The sequence below is a fragment of the Podarcis filfolensis genome (genome assembly GCF_964270895.1).
Source record: "Podarcis filfolensis genome assembly, chromosome: 8".
NCBI classification, from domain to species: Eukaryota; Metazoa; Chordata; class Lepidosauria; order Squamata; family Lacertidae; genus Podarcis; species Podarcis filfolensis.
In genome coordinates, this window is record NC_139611.1 from 61,524,499 (window position 1) to 61,543,543 (window position 19,045).

Here is a 19,045-nt window from a genome sequence, read left to right on the forward strand (position 1 = left end):
GTTAACATTTCCTTGCACACACTTCCCCCACCCACCTCAAGCTAACACACACACAAATGATTTAGCCTTTCCTCCTATGGAAAGTGCTCAAAGTTCAACTCCTCACAGAACTAGTTACATTAAAAACCCTCATCAGTCAGCATAAGATTCCATAATGCTAAACCTTTTTGCTTTCAAAAAATTAGATCTCTTGACTATCATGAATCAAGGACAATCAAAGTTTACTTTATTTGTATACTCAGGAGATGTGCTATTTCACGGGTGTCAAACACAAGGCCCGCGGGCCGAATACGGTCCGCCAGACCTCGTCATGTGGCCCGTGTAGCCACCACCGGCCGCCAGCCTTCACCTTTTATTCTCGCTTTTTTTTTTTTTTTTTGACACAAGAAAGTTTACATGGTGCGGCTCCCTACTCGCCTCCCCCCGTCACTCTTAAGGACGTGGCTGCTGCTTCAAATGTCCCCTCGTCTCTCAACTTGCGCCTTCGTCGTCGGGGGCTGAAGCGAGGCGGGCAGCTGGCTTCTCTCTCCCGCTCACTGCTCAAAAAGAGCAAGCGGAAGGTCAGGTCTCTCCGCGCCGCGGAGGGGGAGTCTTTCTCCTCGGAGAAACTTTTTTATTCCAGCCTTGGATCTTCTCCGGGGATGCTGGATCCTCCCTGCCTGGCCCCCAAACTCCCCTTTTCTTCCAATCCTCAGCCACCTTGGAATCCCTCTTGGTGGGAGAGAAGCGTTTTTGGCTTCTGTGGAAGGTTTCCCTTGCCGCCGCCGCCGCCAGCAGCAGCAGCAGCGGCAGCCCCGTCTGTCTGAAACGGCCGCTGTTTGGTTTAATAACACGATTTTGTTATGTCTGCTCAGCTCCGGCCAAGCGGCTCCTTCTCTGCGAGCGGATCCATGTGCATCCACGTTACATTGGGGGTTCCCACGGCCGCGCTTCCCGTGTCTCCCCCTCCGCCCTCCACCGAGGCGCGTCCCCTTGCAACATTTAAAATTATTTTCTCAGAAACGCCAACTTTGGGGCTCTTCTTTTCTTCTCTCCCTCTCTGCCCCCCCCCCCGCTGCTCTTACGCTCTCCCCCCTCGCCGATCCCAGGATCTGATTAGATTTCCAATCACAACCCAGTGCGCAATCGGATTTCTGATTTCAGCCAGGAGCAATCCAGCAATCCGGAGCATCCGCGTCTTCTCCTCGCCAAATTCTCCGCGTTATTATATCCGTTCGCCTTGCCTCCAACTCCTCTGCATTCCCCCCTCCCAGAATCGCACATCAAATGCAAAGAGATGCTGATGGTGGCGGCGGCGGCGAGCTTGGTGGCGGGAGGAGGAGAAAGCAGGAAGAGAAAGAAAATAAAATTCCCACCAGATGTTAAGAATCCATCACCATCATTTATTTTTTTTAAAGGAGAGTCCGCTCCCAGGGTGGGTGGCTTCGAAAGCCCCTCTCTCCTCGCACGTCCTGCTATTGCTTCCCGATCCTTCCCGCCGTGCAAACTCGCCCTGCGGGAGGCGTCCTCTTCTCCTCCACGCTGGATTTCACCAGCCCGGGGCTTCCCTTCCTCTTCATTTCGCCTCCCTCTCCATCTTTGCACAGCCAGCCTTTCCAGGACCGACGATGCCCGTGATCAAGTTGTTCTTTGGGAATATGGGGTGGCTGGTGGGGGGGGGGGTGAGTGGGAGAGAGAGAGAGGCGCGCGCACACACTCCAAACACATAACATCCTTCTGGACCGTCTACATTATTACAAAAAACAGTAATAATTGAATGCAGTGACAATAATTTATGATAATAAAGGGTGGACACATAGTCCTACAGATACAACCGGCCCTTTGAGGGTGACCAAACTGCTGATGTGGCCCCCGATGAATTTGAGTTTGACACCCCTGTGCTATTTGGTCTGAAGTAGCATAGCTTTTATAGATCAGTGATCTGCTCAAAGAATTACAAAGAAAATATGTCGGTGTCCTTCAGGGCTGACATTTTTGTAGGTTCAGCATTTGAGCTGATGAGATAGAATTACTTTCAAAAGCTCCCTCGGTTTCTGAAATAATAGTTTGTATTTATACAGCACTTCTGTTTAAGTATTTTTTACTCTTTGCATCTCTCACAAAACTCCTGAAAGGCCATTATTACTCAAACATTACAGATAGAAAGCAGAGGTTGAGAGATAGACCATGACTTGGAAGGGCAATTCAGCACCACTCTCTAGGGCATGTAGAATAAATAAAAGTCTAATTACTACCAGAACCTATCCTCCTTTAACTTTTTTGGGTAACAGAAAAATTAAACAGACTGGGACAAACAGGAGCTCCAGAACTAGTGACTAGAAATATACCTCCACTTATATTTGTAAGCAAAACTCAGCTGATTACCATGAATCATTGGCACACAGCACAGCACTGGGTGTTATTTCCCCCCACTGTAGGCTGTATGGTCAACAGATTAGTATATTTTTTAGCCCTCCTTCAGGCATTTCAGTCAATCCATACTTGCTCTCCCATCCCCTGCAGTCACTCCCCAAGCATCACCTGCCTAACTTCTTATGGGCCTTGACCAGTTTGTGTGACAGAATGTGGTCCTTCAGTAACCAGATCCCATAAAGTTTAGGGCTTTACAAGTAATCACCAGCACTCTGAATCAGTGTTAGAAACTGGGATGGAAAAGCTAGGAGCCAAATGGCTTCTGGGACCTGGGTTGAAGGCACCAAAACAGAATGTCTAGTCGCCACTAGGGAGAAGTCGGCAACACTTTTTATTTATTATTTTTATAAGCATGAGCTAATACACAATTCGCTTAAGTGACACATGGTTAATATCACATTTTAGCAGAAATTGTTGATACATTTTTAATTTGGTGCTTACAATAAAAATATTGGTACCGTACTTCAGTCTTCAAAACACTCTACTTTTTAAACTCCTTAACATATTGTCTACTCCTAACATATACTTCAAGGCTTCAAAGCACATGCATTTCTATAATCCTTGAGCGTCAGACAGGTGCAAAAAATGGCACCCTGACTTTGGGAGGTGCTCACAAATGGAGAATCTTTCGGTGCAAAATGCACCTGGCGACCTGCTAATTTTGAACCCTGCTCTGAATTATGTAGCTTCTTGGATGGCATAGCAATTTAATAAATATCAAACAAACAGATAAAATACTGTTAAAGAAAGCAACTGTTTTCACAATTCTTCCTGAGGTGAATTTGATTAAGAAGGTGAGTCATGATAGCCATGAAGCCTTCACAATGGCATTTCTTTAAATAGTACCAAGCCAAGAATTTATTTATTATGAGCTGTAGTAATGAAAATGTTAAACTAATCTATGACTAAAACTTTATCAAGGAGACTCAGAATTCAACTGGAATTCAGCTCCTGAGTACATATCACTGTAAGGAGTGGGAATCCCACATTCCTTGCTCTAGGCAATAACTAAGTCACTGCTGGCAAGGAGAGAGAGAAAAGGAAAGATCACATCTAGGTTGCCACTGAAGCAGGGTACCACCATCCTTCACACAAGTAAGCATAATCACTTCACAATGCACAAGCCATTTCATATACCGGTAACTAAGAGGAGTTCTGCTGGATCAAACTAAAGGCTAATCTAGTCCAACATCATATTCTCAATGGCAAGCCAGATGCCTACAGGATACCTGCAAGCAGGGATTTCCAGCAACTCTTATTCAGAGGGACACTAACACAGGAGACAGGACACAAGCATCATGACTAGCATTCACTGATAGCCTGATCTGCTATGGATTTGTCTAACCCTCTTTTAAAAACATCCAAGTTGGTGGCCATCCCTACATCACATGGAAGCAAATTCCATAGTTTAACTGTGTGCTGTATGTGACCAGCTTCTTTCTCCCTCAACCCTGAATGGCAAAGGGTCATCTAAATTTTCATAATGAGAATAAATCAAAAGTGAATCCACTTGGGTGCATAATGCAATGTGAGTATAATGCAATATTTGTTAGAAAGAGACATTTAAGAGACTTTTTGTGAATCAGCCTTTCTACATATTTAGCCATTGTGGCATGCTAGAGGATTTGCATGTGGGAAACTCAGGTTCGAAACCTTGCTCAGGTCAATGGGTAGCCTTGGTCAAGTCATCACTCCCTCTAAGCCAGGGGTAGGCAACCTAAGGCCTGTGGGCCAGATGCAGCCCAATCGCCTTCTCAATCTGGCCTACGGACAATCTGGGAATCAGCATGTTTTTACATTAGTAGAATGTGTCCTTTTATTTAAAATGCATCTCTCGGTTATTTCTGGGGCATAGGAATGCGTTCATTTCCCCCTCAAAAAATATAGTCTGGCCCACCACAATGTCTGAGGGACGGTGGACCGGCCCATGGCTGAAAAAGGTTGCTGACCCCTGCTCTAAGCCATACTCATTCCACAAGGAATCCCCCAAATGTGAACTTTGCCTGCCTCACAGACTCCTCACAAGGACACCAACGCTCTAAGTTCTTTGGAGAGGAACCTCCCTGTGAAGTTCAGTAACCTACTTGTGTTCCTCTTTCCTGAAAGTGACGAAGGAAGTGAAATAACAAGTGAACAGAGAAGTGGTGCAGTCTCTGCATGTGAATTTACCAGCTCCATTAAGCTTGCTTAAACCAACGCTTGGTCACATTTTGCAATAAAAAACTGGCAACTTCCGGGGATATCAGCTAACAACCTCAACCAACACTGGACCCCTTATCAAGGAATTATTAAGGACACTTTTAAGGGGGAAATAATCCCATTCTTTCACTTACTCACTTGTCAAAAGGCAAAAAGTTGCCAAATGTACAGTCTTAGCAAAATTGTCCACTGCAAAGAAAAAAATAGAGTTCTGTTTTTATAGGTAAATGTATTGCAACGTAGCTGCAAAAGCAAAGGGGTTTACATGGACATCACACATTTTAAAAATCTAGTCAATTAAAAAAACATTTCCTTTTGAAATGAGTTTAGAGCAACATGGAACAACGGTAACATCAGAATTCAACCTTACACAAAGCACAGGTGAAAAACATGTCATTTGGATACACAAAAGGCCCAACTCCAATGCACGTGGAGGGCCACAATCCAGGCACCACTGCTGAAAATACGGTACTTTATTATTGCATCACTGAAAGCACTCTCTTGTTTATGGTGACTCACAGTTTATGCAGGGAGGAGTCTATATGGGAGAAAGTGATCTTTAATGTATCACAGAGTAGTCTCAGGCTGTGTAAGTCAAAATCAGTATCTGGAGTTCAGCTCAGTAACCAAGAGGCAACCTGTAGGGCTCACAAAGGATGACCATCACACATTTTCAGAAGATACACTATTGGACGACAAACCTTCAGCTGGTCCAGACTGTCCATAAGGAAAGGTACACATGCAAAGCCCATTAGAAGAGTTAATTTAAAAGGTTGCAGAGCATGCATGACCATGGCCAAGTCCTCAAGTCTTCAGAAAAGGGCACAGTGGACATATCAGTGAAAGCTAACAGAACACAAGCTGCTACACAAACATCCAAAAACAGTGCCAGGCCTCGGGTAACTCCCAGCTATCTACTTAATTGGGAGTATGAACCAAACAAGAGGAGGAATGTCCTTTAGATCCTTTCTAATAAAATCACCCACCATCTGCATCTGTCTTGTCAGGATTGAACATATTAATTCATATCTAGTTCATTACTTGATTTTAGCCATTCATACACTGCATCTGATGCAAATGAAAAAGAGAAATAAAAACTTAATGACACTGTGCCCCAAATCTCCAAATGACCTCGCCCAGCAGCATCATATAGGTATTAGAGTAGAACCCTGCAGAATGCAGAACCATGCAAGGTTAACTTCCACAAGGCAGAGCAGCAGTTACAGCACCAACTTCTGGAACCATCCCACAAGACTGGAGCAGAACCACTGCAGCACAATACTCTTCCCTGCAATCTACACAGATTGTCCAAAAGGATGCCACATTTTTTTTGTAGGGTTACTGGGTTGTTGCTGTTTTTATTTTGATTATGTATTTTGTGGTTTTATATTTTGATTTTATTCTGCAAACCTCCCTGAGACTTCCAGGTATAAGGTGGTATATAAATTAAAATATAAATAAAATAAACTGGTGGTACTGAAAACTGTCAAGAAAGGAAGATCAACAAAGCCATGCTTCGCAGCAATACAGAACATCCATCGGGGTAACCAAAGAATTTCCCATCCTAAACTCCATCCAGAACCCCAAATTTAAAAGAATTTATATGTAATGATATGTATCCAATAAGCAATTGCCCACCCAACCACCTTGCCAAAATAGGAATTATTTCTCAACACAAGATAAATCTGATTTCTCAAGACAAGGGGATCCAAGGAAGGTTCCCTCAGTAGATGGTCTTGCAAGCACCTCTGAGAGATGACAACATCACTCCCTCCCTCCCTCAAAGCACAAATAAATTTCACAGAACTAATTTAGTCATCCCATAATATGACTTTTAGTAGCCAAGACAAAAAAGGCTTGAAAAGGCAAACTGCCAAATAAACCACTCCATTTGAATAGTTGGATGTTCAGCAGTGACCCACCTCTGACAGCTACCCTAGGCTAAACATACACACCACCCCAAAAGCTCACCCAATCAAATCTAATGATGATGCTAAGCAACAGCAACTCATACCACTTCCAGGTGGGAATTCACTGAGTACCCAACACAAGATTCTCAAGGAAGCTGCAGGCTGCAAATGGAGAATATGGGGAAGACTGAAGATGGCAACTGTCTCACAGGATAGATCTAAAGCACGACATCCAATTATATTTCTGTACACTATTGGATAGTTAGCTGCTCTGGGGGCTCCTAATGAGTCAAAAGGTAGGATAAAAATATAAAATGCACTACAAAAGTGACTCATCTAAGTAACAGCTTTTAGCCCTCAACATTTGAGATACATAAAAGAGAACACTGGCACAGTTTTGCATCTACCAGAACAGAGTGGGGGTGCAGATGAGAGACTTCAGATGAAGGACGCAACAACAATTACCCACAACAGAACTCCAGGTTACAGAAGCTGAAGCAAGGATGATTAATGATAACTAAAACAATCAAAAGCCACATGCTGTACAAAATACACATAAAGGACAGGTCCCACTCAATGGGTTTATGGTTCAGACAACTAGATAATGTAAGTTTAAAAAAGGAGACCAAACACAATTAGACAAAGATTGGCTGGAAAAAATAAGCCTTAAGAATCTACTTTAAAAGAAAGAACATCACTTGAACTATTTCATGAGACAAAAGACCTAACAGGAGGCAGAAATCCCTAGTCACCCCAAAAACCACAACCAATTGCTAACCTGTTGTTTCCTTCATGAACACAATGCTTCCAAGTTCCATCCGGCCAAATGAACCAGACCTTAATGTTATCACATCTCATTTCAATTCATTATACTACTATGCTGAAGCTGGACCCTCTTCAATCAAAGAATATTAGCCATCTTTCTAGCGCTTATTTCTGTTGCCCAATCGGGCAACATCTCTTATATATTAGGAGCTCCATCAGCTCAAGAGTGAAGTTCCTCACCAGTACTACTGATACATACCTCAACTCTTATCACAGTCCTGGGGTTAAGATCCCAATAACATAACTGGGCCATTCAGGCCCTACATCTAATCATCAGCCAATATCTTCTGCAACTGGTGCTAAGACATCCAAAAGTAACTGCTCCATTCCACTTAAATTATTACCCACCCAGAGCCCTTGGCAAGGGAGAATGAACACTAAAATGCACACCTAAAACCAGATAAATTGGGGCCCAAAACTTTAACAGCTAGCCTGCAGAGGGTACTACTATGCTACAGGCTTACCCATTTTTAAAGCAAGCCTGGTCAGGGCCAATTTCCCTGCAGGGCTGAGTTCACACTGAGGTGCAAGGCTGCTTATTGCACCCAGTAGTTTCCAGATATACACCCAAGCTGCCACCACCTTTTTTTAAGCATCTACCTAAAAACGTTACATGCTATGTGGGTGTAAATAGCCCTCAAGGAACAAAAGCAACAGGGTCACCACTATCAGCCTCTTAGGCCACATATAAAGCACACACATCCCCAAGAGAATCCTGGGGGCTTACACTTAAGGGTGCTAGGAGTTATAGTTCTATGGTAGCCAAACTACAGTTCCTGTGATGTGGAAGGGGTGTGTGTGCTTTAAATGAATGGTTTGTCTGCGGACACCGTCCCCTTTCACCTAAATAAACAAATGGTTTAGCAAGCCTTTCCTTCCTCCCAAGGCTTCTGCTGGAAGATACATCCATTTAAGCCCCATGGCCCAGCCCCACCCTTCAAGAAAAATCAACAACAACACTCCCAGCCCCACCTCTGCAGCCTCCCCCAGGTGGAGCAACCCCCGCTCCCAATGTCACTCCCAAGCAAGGCATGCAAGGGCAAGGGCTTCTTCCTTCTTCCCTCCATCACATCCCAACTGTGACCCACGTCGTCACCCACGGCCTCGAGACCACCGCTGGGCCCCTCCCACCACACTCCCACGCATACACACCTCGCACACCCTTTGCATGCATATACATGAAGGCCTCACCCCCCTCTCACCTGGTCCCAGCGCCTCCATGGCGGCGACGGCGGCGGCCTCGCTGCGGTCCCCTCCGGTCCCGGCCGCCCCGGGCCCCGCAGCTCCAGCCGCCGCCGCCGCCGCAGCGTATCTCTTAATTTCGGGAATATTGGCTCCGGTGTGAGGGTCCGTACCGGGAACGGGGGGAGAGCAGGAGGCGGGGGGAGGGGGCGTCCCCGCCTCGCCAACAGCCCGCGGCCGCCTCGGCGGAACCAGCCCGGCCGCCCAGCGCTCTCCCTCGGCACCGGGAGCGCCTCTTCTTCCTCCTCCTCCTCCTCCCCCACCCGCCTCCGCCTCCTCTTCCTCCCCCTTCTCCACGCTCGGTCGCGCGTGTCTGTGTGTTGGGGGATGTGCGCGCACGCGCGCGCGTCTTCTCGGCCCCGAGACCGAGTGGACGGTGCCAGAGAGAGAGGAGACTGTAAATGTGCGTATCCGCGCTGCGGCCACTGCCGCTCGCTGCCTTTCACTCAGGCCCAGGCCGTGCGTGTGTTTGTGCGTGCGCGCCCCCTGTGCCTCCCTCCGGCGCGCGCGTGCGCCTGCCCGGGCCCCCTTTCACAGCGCAGCCGCCTCAGCTGTCACCTCAGGCGCGAGTGCGCGACTAGCTCCGCCCAATTCAACCAACATGGGGGGCGGGGGCGGAGGAAGAGGGGAAGGGCTGAGGCGAAGAGCCGCGTAAGGTGCACGCGCGGCGCGGTATATTGTTCCGTCCTCTTCGCCTCGAAGGTGTACGCGCGTGTAGATCAGCTTCCTTCCCTCGCCCGCTTTTACCCGGTCCGGCAGAAGACCCTGATGAGCGAGCGCTGCATGCGCTGCCGTCTGGGGCGGGGAGGGGGAGCGCGCTCCCCGCGCGCGCTTGTTACCGTTTCCCTCAAACACAAACCCATGCACAGAGAGGCTGCCGCCAACCTCGCCCTGCCAGCTAAAGGCATTTAAGCACAGCGGGGGCGTCGGCCCCGGCCATTCTTTCTCTCCATCTCCCACAAATGTCCCCACTCAGCAAGAGAAGAGACCGCGCGCCAGGACTTAAGCCCTTTCGGAAGTTTTCAGGGAGCTTCGGTCTGTGGGGCTCCACGAGTGCCTTTGAACATGTGCGGAGTGTGTTCTCTTTTGACACCAGCCATAAGTACTACCCCACCAGCCATGAGCCTACCTGTTATGGGGGGGGCGGGGAGAGAAAGGGAGTTATAAGAAGGTCTGTTTTACAAGAGGTGCCACGCAATCATATCCTTGGCTACTCAGAAGCAAGCCCCATTTAATTCAATGAGTCTTGCTCCTAGGTAAGCAAAAATAGGCTTGTGGCATTAAGCAGATGCCATTTACCCCATTAGAGGTCTTGCACACATAGCAAGCACTACTCATCAATGTCCCACCACCAGTCCCCTGACTCTGAGCCTTCTTCCCCTGAGGGTCCAACTTGGGGGTTCCCCAACTGGTGCTCCCACCGCTCCTCTGCATCCAGCCAGCCCATGATAGTATTATTTTCCATTTTTACATCCTCTTTCATGGTAAAATGTTTGCTTCAACAGCAGAAAGATGGGAATATTCCATCCTAAATCTCCATTCCTGCTTCATATTAATGCACTTCCCAGAGTTTCCTTGTAGAGGATCTATGGCTATTTAAACACCCAGCAGTCATAATAATGAGGCAATTAAGCCCAACGCCAAAGTCTGGGCATGCCAGCATTTCCCATTTCACACTGCCCCGCCTCAGGCCCAGGCCCCTAAGGTTGCCCTTCAACTCCCTCTATATGGCCCTTGCAGCTCTCACCAGGCCACAGCCCTCATTGCCCCTCTTCACATCTTCCTTGGGTATTTTTGCATGGCTGGTCTGTAATGTGTCCTTGAACACTGATCGTGCCTATTGCTAGTCTGGATAGAAAAGTAAAATTCACATTTGTTGATCTGTCCATTTTTTATCTGTCCTTGTATTGCCCAGAATGGAATACATCCCCTGGGCTGAAAAGTTTCCTCACTACTGTCCCTACTTGTATGTCCCACTGGAAAGGAAATCTCCAAACATAGCACATATGCCAGCATTCTGACAACCCAATCCATCTTCTTAGATGTGTCTCCCATAGCTCAACATTTCAGAATCACTCATTTTCCTATAGCTGTAAGCATAATTTTTTAATGTACAAAACTATAGGCTGAAAAAAGATATATGGGTGCATTCCTCCCAGCACCAAGTGTGCTGCTGTAGCTAGACTTAGGAGACACAAACGCACTCTAGGAGGGTTTCTTAGAAAAGAAGAAAAAAGAAATTACATAGTTTGGGATATAAATTCTATAAAGCAGGTTGCTTCTCAAACGCTCTTCAGCTAAACTGTTACAAATTCAGTTCATCTTCGAAAGGTGCTGCAATCAAATATTCCACCCCAACAGGTAGTTGTGGAAAGTTACCAAATACACACTCACACCAAAAATAACAGTATAAGAAATACCGGTAATAATGTCAGAAAGCATACTCAGCGGGAGACGAAGTAACGGTCCAATGCCTGTCTCCCCTAATTTTGAACTACTTCCTGTTCTTAAGAAGCTACATTTAAAGTACACTGCTTCCACAAATAATTCTGGGAACTGTAGTTTATCCCACACATACAGTAATTACAATTCCAACCCACTTCATGAACTACAGTTCCTAGGATTCATTTGGGTGGGAGCCATGGATAGCAATTCCACCTTTCTCTTGCAGCCCTCAATGTCACCTCCCCTGCTCCAAATGCTGTCCCAAAGGTTTCCCCAAACCTTGGATCAGATTTGGGGATGGGGGCAAGGGCTGCAGAGCCTCCTAAATGATGAACAAGTCCCTATAGAGTTTTGATCAGGGCTGGCCTGAGGCAAGTAAGTATAAAAGCCAACCAGATTGGTCTGTTGGGGCAGTATCCTCCACTGCATAGAGGGCAGCTAAAATTATTTTAAGACAGGCACCATTTTGGGGGCCTAACCCAGCCTGCTGGTCAGTGTAATCCGGCCCCTGTGGCAGTTTATTTTCTGGGGTAAAAATTCAACAACTTCAATCCTTAAAAAAGGTCAAAAACTTTGGTTGGCCCTTTGGTTGGCCCTCACGTCCCTTCACTTCATCAAATCTGGCCCTCTTTGAAAAAGACACCACTGGTTTAAGAAGTATGAGGCAAATTGCATGGTACACACACAGTACTCTTTGCGCCACACATCTCACCAAGTGCTGCCTGGGGAGTAAGGGCTTGTTGAAGTGAAGGTAAAAGCAGAAATGGCAGGTGTGTTAGCAGAAAGAGGTAACTCTCAACACAGATTGCTCTGCTCTCCTACTTTCAATAAAATTATTCTCTCCAAGGCACATTCACTTAGCAGCATATTTCATAGAAATCAATGGGCCTTACTTTTGAGTAAGGCCACAGAATTTCAACTGTGGGGGTAAATTGAAAGGTTGTGAAGGAACGGGGGGGGGGCAAGAGAAAGTGCTACCTGGGAATGATGCTCATTTTGGGCTGTCCCATTTGTCATCATTAGCTTTTCCAGTGATCTGGCGTGAAAATTTATGCACATCCATTCTCTAAGCATTTTTGCATACTCAGTAAGCATGCAGCTGCTACCTGCAAACCTCTCACACCACTTTATTGTGAATTTGTGCTACAGCAAAATTAACCTTAACCTGGGGAAGGGAAGAGGGGGGGAATAATAAGAGCAAATTCAGGCTTTTTCATACACTGATCATCATAATGATTCTTCTAATCACCCTGAATTTTAAAGCATTTAAAAAGCTCCAGTATGGTTGAGCCATCAGCCTTTATGACTGAACTCAATAAAATAGTAAACATACCAGCAAGCATTCCTTCTGAAAGCCAGCCTATATTTGCATCTCTAGTGGATAAATTAGCACATGCACATTTGCACCACAGGTGTTCACCATGTCTTTTAAGGCCTTAGCAGTGCCTCTAATTGCAGCTCTCAAAGATTACAATGATTGCAGACTTCCCCATTCCTGCTACTCAAAGACCTTGTTAACAGACAATATTGGGGTCAAAGTAATAACTTCTGCACAGCTTCTCCAGTTTTAAAGCCTGGCATCTCCAAAACAGAGATCACAGGATCTGAACACACCTTTCCTGTATCCCATCAAAAAATTAACATGTATATAGTTCTTATAGAATTCTAGAGTTGGAAGGGACCTTGTGGATTATCTAGTAGTCCAACACCCTGCAATTAAGGAATATGCAGCTGTCCCATATGGGGAGCAAATCTGCAACCTTGGCATCTTCAGCAGCACCGTGCTCTAACTAACTAAGGTATCCAGGTTAGGGTTAAAATAGTTTAGAAAATATTTATTTAGGTGAATTCAAACTAATAAAGCAGAGAAAACTAACCAATGTAGTTACCAAGAAACTAAATGATGAACAGAAAGTTCCCTCTTCAAATCTCACCTTAGCTATAAGTCACAGAGTTAACCTAGACAGGTCTCAATTTCTCAGCCTAACCTCTTCGCAGAAGAAAACATGGGGGTTGCAAACCTGCCCTACCTTACAGGACTGTTGTAAGAACTGCTGATATAACAAAGCACATCCATATGGGGTTGTTACTTTGCTGAGAATCCACATTTTGTGTTTGCAAATTTAAGTGAGGACATCCACACATGCGCACTTCAGGTTTTCCGTCCAGATTCATGACCTGATCTTTCCCATCCACAGTAGTAGATGGTCTTTGGTGGGAGTTTCTTGAGCTGTCCCTGTTATTAATTCCCTACCCTCCATTCCTATTCCAAGTGGGAAGATTTTTGGGGAGGGTTATTCTTCTAGAACTGCACAAACCCCAAGTACAGTTCTGGATATGTATACAGGTATTAGTTACCCATGCACATATACCTTAAAAACAACAGACAAACCTATAAATAATTATGGGCACACTCAGTTATCCATTTACCTGTGTGCGCACACTTAAAACACATGCACATTTATACCCCAGAACTATGCAAAACCACCGCAGCAAAAGAAGGTACAATTTCTTCATTCCACATCTGCTCTAGGGACATGCTCCTTGTTGCTCCTGGCCTAGGTACATTATTACACTTACATGTTAAATTTTAACAAGCAAAAACTTGCCTGAATTTTATCTCAATGTCTCCTTTAGCATCATCCTTTCTTCAGCTAAGAACATAGTCTTACCTGGAGCTGCCAGGGACCTTTTGCATGGAAAGTACATGCTCTACCACTAAGCCACACCTATCCCATAATCCATGTTCTAGCCAAACAACCATCTTATATATAAGCTTCTATTGGTATATGCAAATTGTAATAATTAAGGCAGCTCAGGTGTTTTCAGTTTCATGTCAAAGCATTCTAAGGGTGCGATCCTACATACACTTACCTGCAGGTAAGGCTTACTGAATACATGTGGGACTTACTTCAGAGTAAACATGAACATGCCTGGTCTGTGTAGCCAAACTCCTAAGCACACTTGGTATGAGGTAGGTATCTTTTAAATCGCAAGGACTTACTTCCAAGTAGGCAGGCTTAAAGATCTGGCTGTAGTAACCCTTTTGCAAATAAATTAGATCTATCTGAAGCCCACCTACATGCTGAAGTTTTCAAAAGGACACACAAACCCTTAGGATCACAGCCTCAGAGTGTGTGTGTGTGTGTGTGCATTTGCTGTCCACTGATAAATGTATAGCTCTTCTCACTGGCATTAATGATTGATTAGTACCCAGCAGCTAATAGTTAACACAGAGAGCACAGATCAATAGCAATCATGGGATGTCACTCAGAATTTGGCAGGAATGAAAGACACTGGTAGGGAGGAAATTAGCTGGTATCATTAGCCCTTGAGCAGTTAAAAATAAAATAGGTCCCAATCCAAAAAGGCAGTAAAACACATGCACTATTCATACACAATTTATCTTTAAGGCTGCAGTCATAAACACACTTACTAAGAAGTAAGCTCCACTTAATGCAATGGACTTAACTTTCACCATATAAATTAGTCAGTCTCCAACACTCTACACATTCAATCAGATGCTAACAACCTATTTTCATTTTTTGCAGGCCTTCCTAAAGGGATGAGTTTACTAGTGGGCAGTACCTGATTAAAAATGAATACAACTGTTTCATCTGTTTTACTTGTTTTATTTTATGTTCTTTTCTTATAATGCTATGGTGTTTTGTGATTAACAGTTTATAAATATTCCTTATTAAGTAATTAATTAATTAATTAATTGGTATACATGGGTTTGTGTTTTAAAAGTCTGAAGTTACAATCCTGTCCTTTCTTCAGAGTGATTTCATTAATGTTAACAAGGCTGCTCCAAAGTACCTTCCAGATTGCTACTGTATGTATTCAGACTCTGTTATACAAAGTGGGGTCTTGTGGCATCTTATGCTGTTTATGGTGGCATAAGCTTCTGGGCCACACTGAAATGAGCAGAACCACTCCTGGTGGTGCAACTGAGTTCATGTGTGGCATCTGCTGGTGTGTACTGAATTTGTACCTAATATTGGAATTTATCTTACAGAATGACACACATTATTATCTGTAGTTTGTAGAAGTGCACCTTATGGTACTGAATCAAAGAACTGAAGAGTTGGAAGGGATCTCAGAAGTCATCTATTCAAACCCCTTGCAATGTAAGAATCACAGCTAAATAATCTCTGGCTATCCAAACTTCACCTAAAAACTGCCAGTAAAGGAAAGTCAGCTCCACCCCACATAATAATCACATGACGTGGTGCACACACACAATTTGAATGGCAATGCCCATCAACTGGGCAGCCTCCTCAAACGTTTTATTGGGGGGTGAAGACCCCTCGGCCCCTGGGCGTTGGCTCCTATGTTTGCTGCTGTTCAGTATGCCACAAACTACTACACAGGTAACAGGCATGGAAACAGAGACACCCCCCTCCCTTACTCCTTGTATATTCTAGGTAAAGGTAAAGGGACCCCTGACCATTAGGTCCAGTCGTGACCGACTCTGGGGTTGCGGTGCTCATCTCGCTTTATTGGCCGAGGGAGCCGGCGTACAGCTTCCGGGTCATGTGGCTAGCAGGACTAAGCCGCTTCTAGCGAACCAGAGCAGCGCACGGAAATGCAGTTTACCTTCCTGTCAGAGCGGTACCTATATACCTACTTGCACTTTGATGTGCTTTCAGACTGCTAGGTTGGCAGGAGCAGGGACTGAGCAACGGGAGCTCACCCTGTCATGGGGATTCAAACCCCCGACCTTATGATTGGCAAGTCCTAAGCTCTGTGGTTTAACCCACAGCGCCACCCGTGTCCCTGTATATTCTAGAGTCCACTAAAAATACGGTCTATTGTATTATTTCCCTATGTTGGCAATTCACCCATCCATTATAAAGCAGGATGGGATTTAAGCAGCTACGGCATTTATTGCTTCTCTGGGAAATGTTTACTAGGCATGAACTCCATAGTAAGATTTATTTCCCTTTGATGTCAACTAATAAAGTGCAATGTCTTTATATGTAATTATACATAAAGTTTGGTATTACAGTACAGTACTACTACTTGTACACTGAACTTTAGGCAGTTGGAATGGCTTTGCTGAATGGCTTTTAATCCTTCAAGTGCTTAAGCTTGCTAGATAGAGTCTTTCCATGCTCATCACCAGGCTATTTGCTACTCTTCCTGGATACCACATGCGGTGCTGGATTTAGGTGAGCCGAGGGGGCATAAAATAATCATTTTCATCATATATTTATACGGATGTTGTTGTTTAGTCGTTTAGTCGTGTCCGACTCTTCGTGACCCCATGGACCAGAGCACGCCAGGCACTCCTGTCTTCCACTGCCTCCCACAGTTTGGTCAAGCTCATGCTGGTAGCTTCTAGAACACTGTCCAACCATCTCGTCCTCTGTCGTCCCCTTCTTCTTGTGCCCTCCATCTTTCCCAACATCAGGGTCTTTTCCAGGGAGTGTCCTCTTCTCATGAGGTGAGATTTATACAGATACCTATTGAAATGATCGATAAAAAAGCAACTATTAAAAAAAATTGTGAAAATAATAAATATTGGGGGGGGGAGCATTAAATTTTGTCCTCACTCAGGATGCCAAAATCCACCCCTGCCACACCTATCTATTGCCAACAACGTGGAACACAGCAATTAAAACCTCTACACTGTTACCCATCACTATCAAACCACATTCAAAGTCTTTTAATTAATATAGAAAGCCCTAAGCAACTAAGGTCTAGGGAACCGTAGAGATTCTCTGTACCCTTATATCCCAGCTCAGTCACTGAGATCCTCTGCAGGAGTCCAGAGATTTGGAGACATCTCTAAATAGGGATATGTAATTTGGATTGTTATAATTCTATATTTGTAAAATCAAATAAAAATTATTATATATGTAAAAAGGGAGGCTTGGGCGGTGGTGAGTTGAGATGAGTGAGTCTGCTTATTCCTCCACTGTGTGCTTTTGAGCACATCTCATTTGTATTTTTTTTTAATGGATGGGACTGCCAACTCTCAGACAAGTAAAGACAAGCACTTGACTCTAATAGAAAAACATAATAAAAATGCATCACATCAGGTTTTCCACTATCAAACCAAATAAGGCATTTTTGTACTCTTATGTTGAATCTCTAACAATTTAGCTTCTTCTCTTGCAGAATTCTAATAGAGACATGTTTCTCTCTGCTAATGTGTGATGCCTTGTTTCATGTAACCTTGCTTACCTATTTAATGCACCTGGCCAGTTTTATATTATACTGACCATTGACTATAAATAACATTCAGCTGTTGGCAACATCCATAATCTGAAATATTGTCCTGACCAAGGTCTCAATGGCCAATATTTCCAATCTTTACTTAGCTGCATATTTTGTGATTTTATATCTCTGCTGGGGCTTTTGTAACCAAAGAGTACTTGCCCCAGACTCATTTGTATACCTATTTTTTCCTTGAATCAACACAGGCCTGATGACTCATCAGGATCATTGGCAACATGGAAATCTGCTAAAGGATCCAGTTCCCATCACAGACCTTGGTTTTGAGGTCAGGGCAGTGCCAGTGGCTTTATATGTTCCAACTTGGCACATTAGGAGAATTCATAACCAATTTGGCACATGGCTATAAAAATAAATTAGGGTGTGCCCAAATGCACCAAAATATGGTTGATATTTGTAGCAGCAAGCATGCTATTGCTTGTCAGTGGCTCAGGCAGCCAGTTGACAGAGAGATTATGTTGTGCAGGCGTAGGATTTTCATTGCCTAAGCAAGTGTTACCCAGGATTACATTTATTTATTTTATTTATTAGGAGAGTTAATAACCACTAAATAACATAGTGTTGTACAATAATAAAAAATAAAAGCAGATAAAAATAAGATACGTAATTATTAGAAAGCATCAAAATTGCCCACAAATTGCTTTTGGGGAAAGCCTGACGGAGCGAGGTTTTTAGCGTCCACCAAAATCTAAACAGGGTTGGTGCATGTCTGACCTCAGTGGGTGGAATCTTCCATAGGTCAAGTGCCACTGAGCTAGATGACCTGAGCCAGACTACCATAGACTGAGTGTGTGGCACATGCAGCACTACAATAAGGGTCCCCATGGATGACCAGAGTGAATGGACAGGTGTATTGTAAGGAGATCCCTCAGAAATATATACAAACAATTCTTCACCCCCTCACCTCTCTTAGGGAAATAACTGTGGATTAAATGTTGGTGGTATGGATGTAGGGAAGCAGACTACCCCTATACCTATTTCAGCAAAAGCACACCTAAACAACAGGAAACTTCACCCATGAGTCCAATGAGCACATGTTTCTTTCCCTCTCTAGCTTCTCATTCTCATTCCCTTCTCATTCTCCATGCTGCTTCCCAAACCACTCTTAGAACACATAATTTCCTTCAAAAGAGAGAGAAAGGATTCAGCACATTTTATCCCCTGCTGCTAATATCTGTGTGGGACACTCTATTCCTCTTTTTATTCTCTTGCCTAACTTGACTCTCTCTCTCCCCCATCCTTTTTTGGGGGGTGGGGCAGGGACTACAAGTCATATAATCCCTGGTCATTGGCAATACTGCCTGAGTCTAATGGGAGTTGTAGTCCAAAACTTCTGGAGGGTACGCAGTTGGGGAAGGCTGCCCTTTGAGACATCTGTCATCTTCTGCTAATCATGGTCATGTCAAAAAGATACCAGCAAGTGGAAATCATTGTGCTTCTCTGGTTCGGTGTAGCCAGTTCTTATTTCAGTTTTTGTATAAATAAATAATAGCAATAATGCAGATGGCTATTATTTACATGTATTTTTCAGTGTACAAAATACTTTGTAAATCTTGGACTGCACTCACACTATAAAGGTGTTATCTTTTTCAGGGCCAGTTTAGTATAGGTGTTTAGAGGTTGATTTTTTTTTACACCTTTTATTGATATTTTGTAGTGCATAAATTAACAAAGAATAGTAATAATCCATTTTTCTTCCAAGAGATGTTTGTAAAGCACACAAGTGATATTTTTTAATCTTTCTGAGCAGGTATATCTAGGTTTGGAAT

General features: G+C 44.3%; 1 protein-coding gene across 1 annotated transcript in view; it reads right to left on the minus strand.

Moving 5' to 3' along the window:
- The window catches only part of LOC310768496 (protein argonaute-4), a 30,687-nt gene extending 21,628 nt beyond the window's left edge, over positions 1-9,059 (minus strand). The window contains exon 1 of the mRNA XM_083626624.1: positions 8,549-9,059. Coding sequence (XP_083482750.1) covers positions 8,549-8,567 — 19 coding nt within the window. The 5' untranslated portion in view covers positions 8,568-9,059. The remainder of the gene's footprint in view (positions 1-8,548) is intronic.
- Between the last annotated feature and the right edge of the window lie 9,986 nt (positions 9,060-19,045).